The sequence below is a fragment of the Loxodonta africana genome, chromosome 8 (assembly GCF_030014295.1).
Source record: "Loxodonta africana isolate mLoxAfr1 chromosome 8, mLoxAfr1.hap2, whole genome shotgun sequence".
NCBI lineage: Eukaryota > Metazoa > Chordata > Mammalia > Proboscidea > Elephantidae > Loxodonta > Loxodonta africana.
In genome coordinates, this window is record NC_087349.1 from 53,526,460 (window position 1) to 53,539,604 (window position 13,145).

Genomic DNA, 13,145 nt, shown 5'->3' on the forward strand with positions numbered 1-13,145 from the left:
TTAGAACTATATTAAGCTTGGAAGAAGGCTTTATCCTGAAGAAATATAATTTAAAAAAATAATAATAATCATTATGGGGGTTTGCTAGATTGGATTAATTTCTTATTACTTAAACAAAATCTCTTTAATTATCAGCTGTGTTGGGAAAAAATACCTAAAAAATACCAGTTTGACATGGCAGGTTTTTCCACCTTTATTATGAAATCAGGGTACAACTGTGAAGACTAAATGTAGAATTTAAATGCAAGGAATGTTGTCAAGCAACAGAAGTAGGACTTGAGAACACTGACTGCTCATCCTCATGTCAACTTAAAGGCCCCTAAAGACAACTCAATGATCATTATGTGATGAATGACAATAATCTGATTTCTCAAAATAAACTCCTAGGATTACTCATTACTGTGGTTTTTCAATAATGCAGACATTGGCTAATCAATCTGAGAGTAATACAGGAATATAAAATTCCAAAACATAAAAATCATAAAAATGGTTATATTGAACGTATTTTATAGATTCCAAGCATTATTTTTTACAATTTTCATTATTAAAAAATACAAACTGTTTTGTTGCAAGAGCTGTCACTTTTACTCTATTTTGTATTCAGAAGATATTAGTTTTCTAGTATTTATACGTATTTTGCTCTTCCTTGAAAGAATGAGGAACAGGGCATTATTAAGTTCAAACATTTGACTCTTCAACATTCCAATTCTGACAAAATTTGATCAATTATTTTTAGCTTAAATTGGTTCATTTAAGTTTAATAGGCTATTAGAGAAGAAAATCTTACTGCTAAAAGTAAGTTACACAAGAAAAATACTTCAATGTATTTATACCATTGATAATCATTTTCAAGGGACCTACATGTTGTGCTATGCCAGACCAAGAAAGTTTGGCAGTGTATCCCTTGTAAAGCTAAAGAAAAAAAAAGCCCCCTTTTAAGAGGATCCTTCTATGTTTACAGGACCTTAGACTGCTCATAACACCAAAGATTAAAGGTAATTTATGTTAATCTACTCAGTGACTCTGATCAGGTCTCCAGTACCCAAACACAACTTTATCTGTGCTCCAGATCAAGCCTTACTGAGTAGTATTTCAAAGAATTTCACACAAATTGAATCAGATTACTCATCTAGGATCAATATACTATGTTGTGCAGCTTAGTTAAAAGATAAAATAACTGTAAATCAATTTACTTTGCTGACAGATGACCCTGGTCTGTACTGACGGATAGCTATCCATATCATTAAGACATTCAGCATGTTCATGAAATCAGTGCCTTTAAGGACAGCTTGTGTCCGAGAGGAATTAAAAGCTCATGATTGGGTTTCTTTGGTCAAATAGGTGGAAACAAGCTTTTGTTGTACTGACAATGAGTGGGGGGCTTTTTAACAAGACCAAGCCAGAGGGGATAAAAAAGGCAAAAGAGGCAAAACTGTCACATTATTGAACAAACTTAACTACTGTGTAGAAATTCAATTGTAATTTGACATTAAATGGTAAACTAATATTTATTGAAGGACATTCTGTCATCTTATATTTTCTGAAGATATTTATAACCAGAAGTTCTTACTCACAATTCATTGAATTTTATTATATTTCAAGTGATTGGACCCCAAGTCTCCTTGGGAATCTCTTTGATAGAGAAACTTTCTCACCCATAAAAGTAGACTATAATGTATTGCTCTGAATCTGACACCTGATAACATAAGTATTTCATAATTTCATTATAAAACTTCTAGTCTTTATAGTGCTTACTGCACAGTTGCCATTCCCCTGTAGTTAAGGCCATTTTTTTTGCTCTGTTTCTCACCAAGGGAAAATAAATGTTATTATACACAGTTTCGATGGAGCACTCACTTTGTTTCTCATTGATTTATGTCAGTTAACAACATTAATGGAGACTAGGAATTTATTACCCTGGAACCTGACCCTAAGCAGCAAGTTTCAGATTTGTAACCAGTTCTTTAAAAATAGTATTATTATCAAAGGGGAAAATGGGAAAAATAAAATGTCATAATAGCAGTAAAATTCCTTCTGAAAAAAAGCCTGCAAATAGTTTGTTTCCAATCATGAAATTAATGGAAATATATTGTTAAACTTCCATAGAAATGGGTCTAAAATGTATCTGATGATTCCTTGGACCAATTTTGTTATTTATCTCAGTGAATTTTCCCCCATGGACTGGCAGATAAACTGAACAGATTTTATTGCCAAAATTTATTTGCTGGAAGCTTTGCACCTTATGGTAATTTTAAAGTTCAGACAACTTTGCTTTAATATATTCAGGAACCATTATTGAATGTCTTGGGAATTTCAGGCATAATTTTGAACAATATATCTTTATTCTAAAAAGCCATTGGTCAGAAAAGAGTTATGATTCAATTATGGACATTGATTGCTCTAATAATCATTAGCTTTACCTGATTACATTTATCAACTTTTGACTGAAAAGGAAATTTATCTTAAATTAATATATGTCAACCTGCCTAAAAGGAGAACACAATTGTAATGGCAGAATGTTCTGGCATTTTTTTTAGCCATTTATGAGAGGTTAACTATAACTTGAGAGTGACTATAAAAATTGCCTTCAGTTGCTAGTCTCCTTCATCAGTTAAACACAGTATTGAAGAACAAAATTTAGCACTCAGGTTAAAAAATTTACCTGTTCCAATAAACATGACATCATACTGACCATCTTCTGCATCCACTCGATCTACTACAATCTGTGTGAACTGGTAATTTACATCTGTTTTGACCATTATCGGGCGGTTATTAATAGGAAACACTGGATTGTACATGGCTGGATGACTTCTTGCAAATGTTATAACATCATCAGGAAGGTCCTTTGTAGAGTCAAATCCACCAAATGTTTTACTGGGACACTATTAGGATAGAAGAGAGAAATATTTTTTTCTTAAGAGCTGATAAATGGGATTATAAATTGTATAATAACATATGGCTTAAGTGATCTAAGAATCCTTTTACCTGTAATCATTTTTTAAAGTTAGGTAAATGGTAAACTAAAAAATACTAATGTTATTTAAATTACTCATTTATTATATAGTATATATTTCCTAAACATATCTTAATTCTCAATAGGATTTAGTCAGTCACTATTTATACCAAAAATTACAAATGCATCTATTAAGTGTACAGGAGGATTCTGTTGCCTCTATTAGTGGCACTGTCAAATGTTTTATTTATGTGAGAAATGAAGTACTTAAAATTATGAATGAAATATGTTGCTACTATCCAAACCAAGGAGCCCTGGTGGTGCAGTGGTTACGAGCTCAGCTGCTAATCAAAAGGCTGGAGTTTGAAGCCAATAGCCACTCCTTGGAAACTTTACGGGGCAGTTCTACTCTGTCCGATAGGGTCGCTATGAGCCAGAACTGACTTGACAGCAATGGGTTTGTTTTTTTGTTTTCTTGGTTTATTCAAATCCAGCCCAACCCAACCCACTGCCATTGAGTCAATTCTGAATTATAGAGGCCCTATAGGACCGCGTAGAACTGCCCCATAGAGTTTCCAAGGCTGTAATCTTTACAGAAGCAGACTGCTACATCTTTCTCCTGAGGACTGGTGGGTGGATTTGAACTGCTGACCTTTTGGTAAGCAGTCCAGTGCTTAACCACTATACCACCAGGGCTTGTTCTGCAACACCTATAAATGTACTCAATTGTTGGATTAGAGAATCCAGTCAATTTTCTTGGATACATTTAATTTTTTCCTATGACATCATGCTAAAATACAGACCCTTTTCTCAAACTAAAATATAAACCATTCTTTATTGCTTTGTTTCTAACATAAGTGTGGTGTAAGGTATCATCAATGACTTTCAATAATTAAAATAATTTTAGGTATAAGCAAAGATATTATTCCAAGTGTTTTGCAACCTGCTTGGCACAGAAACCGACCAATCAGAATGGACATCATGACCAAGCCAACCAGATGACGATCATGGACAACCAGAATGGATGCATTGGTAAACACTGGCATAACGTCGCCTCTGGTATATAAATTTTTCCACATAAGGCAATAAAACACAAATGAGACAAGTTAGATTTACTCTTTTCATTCTGTTTGATTCTGAAGTTCATAGAGTACGATATTTCCGATCTCTTGCTTTTTGTCTTAACACTTAAGTAATTTTTGCTTTTTATTATAAGAACTTGGGAGGTAAAATGGAATTAAGAGAGGTTCCTGATCGTTCAAGAGGCTGAGAAAGAGAAATCAATTATTACTGACATCTTGATACAGATCATTAATGATTTATGAGAAAGGAAACCAATAAAACTTTTGAAATAAGAGTAATATATGTGTGTGTACATACTCACAAACATCATAATGTAACAGTTAAAGGATTTACTTTTTGTTTATTTAAAGAAAATGATATAATTACTTATTTAATGTTATATCAAATATCTGTATAACAAACTAGAAAAAAAATGTGATGTTAATGTTATGTGTCAACTTGTCTAGGCTAAATGTTGCTGTGAAAGTACTTTGTAGATGTGTTTAACATCCACAATCAGTTGACGCAGTAAAGAAGATAATCCTCCATAATGTGGCTAGGCCTCATCGAATCAGTTGAAGGCTTTACGAACAAAAGCTAAGGTTTCCCAGAGAAGAAGGGATTCTACCTCAAAACTGTAACATTGAAATCCTGCCATAGTTTCCAGTCTGCTACTTGTCCTACAAATTTTGGACTAAAAAATGCAATATTAACTAAGTTTCTAGCCTGCTTGCCTGTCCTATAGAAATATATATATACATAGAGAGAGAGAATTAGAACCAATAGCAAATATATATATACACACACACACACATACATATATGTTATTGGTTCTATATAGAGGAGCCCTGGTGATGAAGTGGTTAAGACCTTGGCTGCTGAACAAAAGGTTGGCAGTTCAAATCCACCAGCCACTTCTTGGAAACCCTATGGGGCAGTTCTACTTTGTCCTGTAGAGTTGCTATGAGTCAGAATCGACTCGATGGCACAGCACAACAAATACGTATATGTGTATGTATATATATACATATACACACATATATATATGGAGAGAGAGACAGAACCAATAGCATGGCTATATATATATATACATACATACATATGTGTGTGTATGTGTATATAGTTTTTTTTCTGTCTAAAAGATAAGGCTACCCATTCAGTTTCTAATTCTCAAAAATCATGAGCCTTAATAAATGGTAAGCACTGAACTTAAATATACATTTGCAAAGAAAATGTTTTTAAATGTGTAATTCCATGAAATCACAGAAAACATCTGCCTTGCAGTCATATAGTTTTAGAATCTTTGTTCTACGTTATGTGTGTTTAAAGTCTGTTTACAGACAAAAAAAATTTTTTTCACATCGGTCAGAAGTATTCAAATTTTAAACACCTAGGTCACTTACAGTTCCTGGCCGTGGGTAGGGGACTCTTCCTTGATAAGGCACCCACTGATAGTTGGGACCATCCCTGTGAGCGTATGGACCAAGGAACACCCTTCTCACATCACTCATGCTGTACATACACACCGCTGATCCCTTGAAGATGTTACTAGCAAAGAGAGGGAGAACAAAAGCAGGCATTCATCTTTATAAAAGAAAACTGTTGACACTGAGTTCTTAAATTTCAGCTATTTATTTTTCAAAGCTTGCATATCAAGTCTTAGCAATCTCAAATAGTGTCTGGGATTTTTGTTGTCATTGTTGTTAGTCACTGTCGAGTCAGTTCTAGCTCATGGCAACCCCATGTGTTACAGAGTAGAACGGCTGCATAGGTTCTCTTGGCTGTAATCTTAATGGAAGCAGATTGCCAGATCTGTCTTTTTAGTCACGTGTGTATATAACAATGCACGAGAGAACAAACTACAATTTCTCAAAAATAGAAACCATGGATGAAACTGTCTTTAATATTCATAGACTATATACATTCATATCGTATGTAGACTATTAAATTTTGATAGAAAAAAGTATATATGACCATATAAAAGCTAATGTTTACTTTTCATAGCACATAAAAAATATGAAAATTCAAACTTTGTTAATATGTTAAACCTGCCAGCATCATGATTGAAATTAGAGAAAATTTAAACAAGTAAGAATGTTTAAGAAATCATTTTATAAGCTGAAATTAGTACAGAAAATAGTCAATATCAAATGATATGTCACGTTATATTATTTTTAACTCCCAAACCACGAGTGTATTAAATCAAGTCACAGAGTTTGATTTTTGTAAAAGCATTAAAATCACCTCTTTTCAACACAGAAAACAGTTTTAGTTAGTAACTATTACATCCTAGTCAAAGTGGAGAATTACAGCAATTATTCCCATCATTTTGCTAGACATAAATCAGGTAATTGAAGCAATTGGAAGTCTGCCACTGAGCTGCCACAATTTTCCCTTTTATTTTGCTAATATAAATACAGCTTGAAGAATGGGAGTCTGAAGATATAAAAAAAGTTGTGCACATTTGAAATGTGGAATGCTTTTCTTTTAACTCATCTTTCTCCACCAAAAATTATGTATAAATCAGACCAAATGCAAAGCATGTGTTCCTAAGAGTTTATTATTGGAAACTTCTGCATATGAGCAATGTCTGCTGGACTGGAAGCCTCATGAGGGAGGACACTATGCCTGGCTTCTTTTCAGCTACATCAATTGCAGTTTGCATGGTAGTTGATACAGAATAAACCTCAATAATTATTCATAGAATTTAATAATAATATCTTCAAAAGAGAATACATAACCAAGACTTATTTAATACATCACAGTTTATAATCTTTATGTTTCATGTCATTTTTCCATTTTTACACACTTTGTTCATACACAGATGGAATCAGTCATGATTGAAAGATTTGACAACAATGATTTACACTGGTTAAGATGGCACTGGGTTGGCACTGGGTTAAGACTCACCTGAAAAAAAAAAAATCCATTTCATTGAAGTAGAGATTGGAAACTGTTTTGCCCATTAAACGTGTGGTTCTCAAAGTGTGGTTCCCTAGACAATAGCATGAGCATCACCTGGGGATTTGTTAGAAATGCAACTTCTCAGGCCCAATCTCGTTCCTAATGAATTCGAAGCTCTGGGGAGCCACGCCCAGCAATTTGTAGTCTAACAAACTGGTTAGACCAGGTGATTTTGATGTATCCTCAGTTCTGAGAACCACCATACGAAGCAATGAAGAAGCAGAGGATTAAGACTTGTTCAACTTGAGCCTCCCATTCTTTACTTTAGTTGCCATTTTGTTTTTATACAAAAGGGGAGGAAATATTTAGGTACGGGAAAATTGTATATATTTTTATTAATATGAGTTTCTTAATCTTAACATATTGTTTTTTAAATTAAGTTAAAATTTCCAATCGATTTAGAATGGATTTAGAATAAACCAGTGTTCATATTGTAGCTAATCTTTCTCTTTGTGCTATCTTAGCCTCTTGCAGCCTGGAGAAGGAGTGGAAGGGAGGGAGAAGGGGAAAAAAGGAAGGAGGAGAAGAGGTGGAGGGAAAAGGAGGAGAGGAAGTTTCAGATTGGGATGGTATGTGAAAATAACACAGGATAAAGCCTGGTGTTGATTAAGTGCTCAGGTTTTTTTTTGTCTTGGTCGGTGTGTGTTTATTGAACTTTTTCCGTGGCTATTTTTTAAATTCAGATTCAATACAAAACCAAGAAGAGTCACAAAAAAAAAAAAAAAGTAACTATATTGAAAAAAAGTTAAGTCAAAGGATCTATTTACTGACTTTAAAAGCTTAAAAAACATAATTGAGACATTTTGATTACCATACTAGTTTTTAAGTACCTAAAAGCAATTTAATAGTTTCATTTGTGAATTAATTAACCTTCCCTTTTTTTAAACTTGTGAATTTCTATTTCAGTTCCAGAGATGTGTGTGGGAAAATAAAAGAAGCATCTAAGTGTGAAGTAGATAGTAATGGAAGGACTGACAGCCACATGCATTTCTGCTGGGAGGAGTGTCACAGGCTGCCATGTGGATCTATGTTCTCCCACAGATGCTCACGGAAACAATCTGGCCGAACAGAGAGATGCCTTTCAGTGGAGCTGCTTGTATCAAAGAACATTTGGGCTTTTTTTTTATTTCATTCACTTAGCAATTGATGAGATACATAGAGAGACAGGAGACAGAGAGAATTGCTTTAGTTAAAACAGCAAATTTTAAATTAAGGTTGTTTTTTTTTTTTCTAACACCTTTAGTTTATATCCTTACAAACTCTTGGAAAAACTCAGATTTCTATTTTTATAATATTCTGTATTTCATTCACATTTTCTAATTCAAAACTATGCATTTTTCATGACAAATTTTTCAAGCTATTTCGCCACTTGATTTACAGTGATGATATTCTTTGCTAAAATTTATTTAAAAAAAAACGACTTAGGTCATTACTTATTTCAACCACCCAAGAAGGCATAACAGATCAAAAGTTAAAGCAACACTGTCCCTTCAAAAATTTCTTTTCACAAATTATGGAGACATGGAAATCACCTAAAGAACACAGTTTCTACGATGATAAGATAGTAAAAAGTTATTTACCTGGAAGTTGTAAATACTCCATATACAATTGGGTTTTTAGGATCTTTAGAATTCATTAGGAATACATCCTCTGTTGAAAAAAAATTGGGGAAAGTTGCATTTTTTGATGGTCATTGAAAAGTGTGGGCAAACATTCTCTATACAATACTACCAGCTACTTACGCAATTCATCAAAATGCGTGTCAATGCCATTCGGGCCTGGTACTGAGCAAATCAGACGAGCTTTGAGGAATGTTGTCCATTTATTCACCAGACTTCTGTGCCCCCCAAAGTCATTCTGAAAGGAGAAAATGTCAGTTTTAGGAACTATACATGTAAATGATAATTTCAAACATTTCTTTTCCTTGTATCTTGAGATAAACACAAAATGAAATTCCTTGCTTTTTTAAAAAAGTTCCATTATCATTTCAAATGTCCAGATATAAGATATTATGACTATTGTATTGTTGGTTGAATCATTTACTGAAACTTTATTCAAGGAAATACTTGTAACGAATATCCTTTAACATAAAAAAGCCATTTCTATCGTGTTACCACTTTTTTCATTGTGTTACTTCTCTACAGTTATTACACTCGTGTTTGTTTTGTTTCTCCTACCTACTGTGTATTCCTTGAGATTTTACTTATCTGCATGGCTGGGTCGCAGCCAGTGCTTATCACATTAAAAAAAAAAAATTTTTTTTTTTTTAGTAGGCACTAAATGAGGATTTATTGAATGGATGAAAAATGCATGCCTTATAACCTATACTAAAATACACCGCAAATAAAACTTGCTAGCATCACACATTGAAGCAATTTGATTTTATAGTTAGCATGTAGAGAAAATATCTGCATAAAATTTATTAAAGGAAACTCAGTTCAGAGAAAACATTTTGTAAAAGTGTCTCCTCACCACAAATAAAATTTGGCTTTAGCCTAAATGTAGCAATAAATTCTATTTTGATGGTATGTATTTTGTGGCTACTATAGTCTTTTAAAATAATATTTTAAGTGCATGAACTGGTTCCTTAAACATATAACACTAATTCATATTTTGGGTATAAGGATGTTCTAAACACTTGTAAGTAACACTTTTAATACCACCTGTGTTTTGTGGAGAAAAGATTCTCATCCATTTCACATTTTATTTGTATGTTTCCAGATCAACAAAACTTTCAATTGTGCGTTAATTGAATATAAAAAACCCAAAACGAAACCCATTGCCCTTGGGTCGAATCTGACTCATAGCGACACTACAGGACAGGATAGAACTGCCCCATAGAGTTTCCAAGGAGTTCCTGGTGGATTTGAACTGCAGATCTTTTGGTTAGCAGCCATAGCACTTAACCATTGTGCCACCAGAGTTTCCTTAATTGAATATACTAGAGATTAACAACTGGACAATGATTGGAGGAGGAAAGAGGCTACCAAAAATATCATGATTTTTTTTAATTTTATGATACTTTCTGAAGAAAAAGTAATTTTGTTATGGGAAAATGATTGGAACTAGCTTTGTAATTTTCTTGAGCTGAAACTTTAATATATACTAACATTTGGTTTTATCCGCAGTACATTTATACTACACTACACATTATATAAGGGAAAAATAAGCTTTATCATGTTTTCACATTGATACTAATGATACTAATTAATCCAAAGGCATTTATTGAACAATTTCTCAATTTTATATGCCTAACACCATAACGCAATGTCACATCCATGGCATGCCACCCAATAATGAAATATTCCGGATAAATAAAACTCAGAGCCTCAAAATTATGTATATGTGTAAATGCACACATAGGATGCAAAAATCAGTTTGTAAAAACAAGCCTCAATATTTGTCTTTCTTTAAGTTAATACTTCAGTTATTCCAACAACAAGTATTTGTTCAAAGTTTACGCCTTGTAGGAAACTGCTAGGTCTGAGAGGGAAATAAGTGTAGAATGGTCCTTACATTCTCCCAGATTATCTGTGAAAAAATTCCCTAGAATTTTAAACCATTATCATTTAATGTAGTTGTGAAATAACACCAGTTATATCACAACATTTACCTGTATGTTTGGCTATGTAGAATTACAGTTAAATAGCTACAGTGTATTTCCAATAATTTTTTTTTAACCATTTAAATATTTGATGCCATTGGTCAAATTTTTTAACTCTGATTTTCATTGTACTTGCACACAGGTGGAAGAAAAAAAACTGTGATTGCACAATGACCTGCAATCCCATGCTTTTTCTTTACCTCACCTTGCATATCTGACCTATTCTAGCATGAGTGGCTTTTCCAGAGTGTTCTCCATCTATCGCATTTTCACGGAAGAAAAAATACACTTTGTCATCTTCAGGATTGTCACTCTCTGGGATGAGGTGGGCACTAATGAATCTTGGATCTGAGAAACAAGTTATAGCATAGATGTTAATTCACAGTTGAATAAATATCATTCATTACAGTCTATTACCACCTTCTTACTATTTGATGTATTTTAAGAAACTAATCTTTCCTTCATTCACTTTTATTCAATACAAGTGAAACTTTATTTAGTCATTCTAAAGTATGTTACAAATCACATTAATTCTCAAAAAAAAAACATTTGTTAATGTTTTATGGAAGGTTAGGAGTAAGTGCAGAAATCCTCAATGCAATCACGTATTGCAAATGCATTCCCGGATATTAAAATATTTTGCACTGCCATGTGCTATATTACTTATTGCAGTCACTGTTACTATTCTTCCATTCAAGCATGAAATGGTTTCAATCAAACTACCAGTTGATCTATTTCAATTCCTGGCAAAGACTGGGTGGGACAGGGGAGGTGAAAGCCACATAAACCAAATGAACAACTCCTCCCCTGGTTCTCCCCATCTCAGTGGAGAACCATGTCATTTTACTAGGTGTTCAGGCCAAACACCTCAGAGACAACCTTGAGTCTTCTCTTTCTTTCACACTTCACAATCTATTCATCAGTAAATCCCCATCCATCACCACTTCTCACCTTGACCCCAGGACCACCCTCTCCCAGGATAGCATCCTGGGTTGTTGTAATAAATTTGTAACTTTTTGCCTTGTTTCCACCTTACTAACCTCCGTCTATCGTGCACACAGCAGCCAGCATAGACCTCTTATATGTCAGATTGTGTTACTTCCCTCTCCAAATCCTCCAATATCTTTCCAACTCACTTACAATAAAATATAAAATCCTTCCAAGAAACAGAAAGCATCTGTGATCTGGTCCCTGGCTACCTTTCATGTCTCTCCTGTTCTTTCTTTCCTAATTTACTTTGAGCTTGCTATACCGACCTGCTTCCTGATTATCATTCCTGCCTCAGTTTTTCTCCTTGAATAATTTTTTGCCCTCATACATCCTCAATGCTGGATTCCCACTTTTATTCAGGGCTTTGTTCAAATACAACATTATCAGAGAAACCTTCTTTGACTATCCTTTCTAAAGCATAGAAACTCTTACTCATGGTCATTCTTCATTTCTTCATGCATTATTTTTCTTCCTAATACTGTTCGACACCTGCTATGATCTATCTGTCTGTCTGTCTATCTATCCATACATCATCCATCCATCCACCCACCCACCCACCCATCCACCCATCCATCCATCATCTATCATCTATTTGTCATCTACCTACCCACCTACCTATCTATCATCTATCTATAATCCATCTTCATTTGCTTATTGTCTATCATCCTTTCCACCCCAATGGAGTATAAGTTCACGAGAATAAGGTCTTGGCACATTGGTTCACTGCTGTGATACCAGAACTTAAAACGCAGTGACCATTCAAACAACATCTGTGCAAGGCGGAAAGGAAGGAAGGCAGAGAAAAAGAAGACGACATAAATTATGCAGAATGTATACCAGCAATGTTCAAAGTCCCACATTCAAAATATTTTTTGTAAATATCTGGGTTGATATGGTTGTGGCTCAGAAACCTATTTAGAAATAGGTAGTAGCTTCATGGCTTTAACACGTAATATACTAAAAATCTGAGTTTATCTTACTGAACACACTTAGGACATTGCCAAAACCAGTGCCGTTGAGTCGATTCCGACTCATAGCGACCCTATAGGACAGAGTAGAACTGCCCCATAGAGTTTCCAAGGAGCGCCTGGCAGATTTGAACTGCCGACCCTTTGGTTAGCAGCTGTAGCACTTAACTAGTACGCCACCAGGGTTTCCATAGGACATTGCAGGCACTTAAATTCTTAAAATAATCTACCTGTACTCCCATGATGTATTATCATATCAAACTCAATGAAATATACAGATACAGGTTAGCACCATAATTAAGAGACTAGGAAAGAGATTAGGACACCAAAACTAGCTTTATCCATATATGATCCAAGTTATTTAGTCCTAATCTTCACACCTGTGAATAATTATTGTTATCATGTGTTGCACACTTGTAACCTTCGCTTAACTTTTGCTCTGGGACCATGCACTTAGTGTATTTCACCGGGTTACATCTCACTGTCCTTTTCAGACAAATTATACAGGCTATGTAAGTAATGTAAAACATATGACATACTAACTATTCATATTTGAAGGGCAGAGTACCAGTGGAAGAAGCGTAGGAGAAGAATAATTTTAAAG

At 34.2% G+C, this 13,145-nt stretch overlaps 1 protein-coding gene across 1 annotated transcript in view; it reads right to left on the reverse strand.

Moving 5' to 3' along the window:
• Positions 1-13,145, reverse strand: part of SEMA3A (semaphorin 3A) — a 234,642-nt gene that overhangs the window by 37,070 nt on the left and 184,427 nt on the right. Inside the window, exons 7-11 of the mRNA XM_003407174.4 lie at positions 10,789-10,931; positions 8,722-8,836; positions 8,560-8,629; positions 5,419-5,563; positions 2,663-2,882 (exon numbers count right to left, since the gene is read on the reverse strand). Of these exons, the coding sequence (XP_003407222.1) occupies positions 2,663-2,882; positions 5,419-5,563; positions 8,560-8,629; positions 8,722-8,836; positions 10,789-10,931 (693 nt within the window). The remainder of the gene's footprint in view (positions 1-2,662; positions 2,883-5,418; positions 5,564-8,559; positions 8,630-8,721; positions 8,837-10,788; positions 10,932-13,145) is intronic.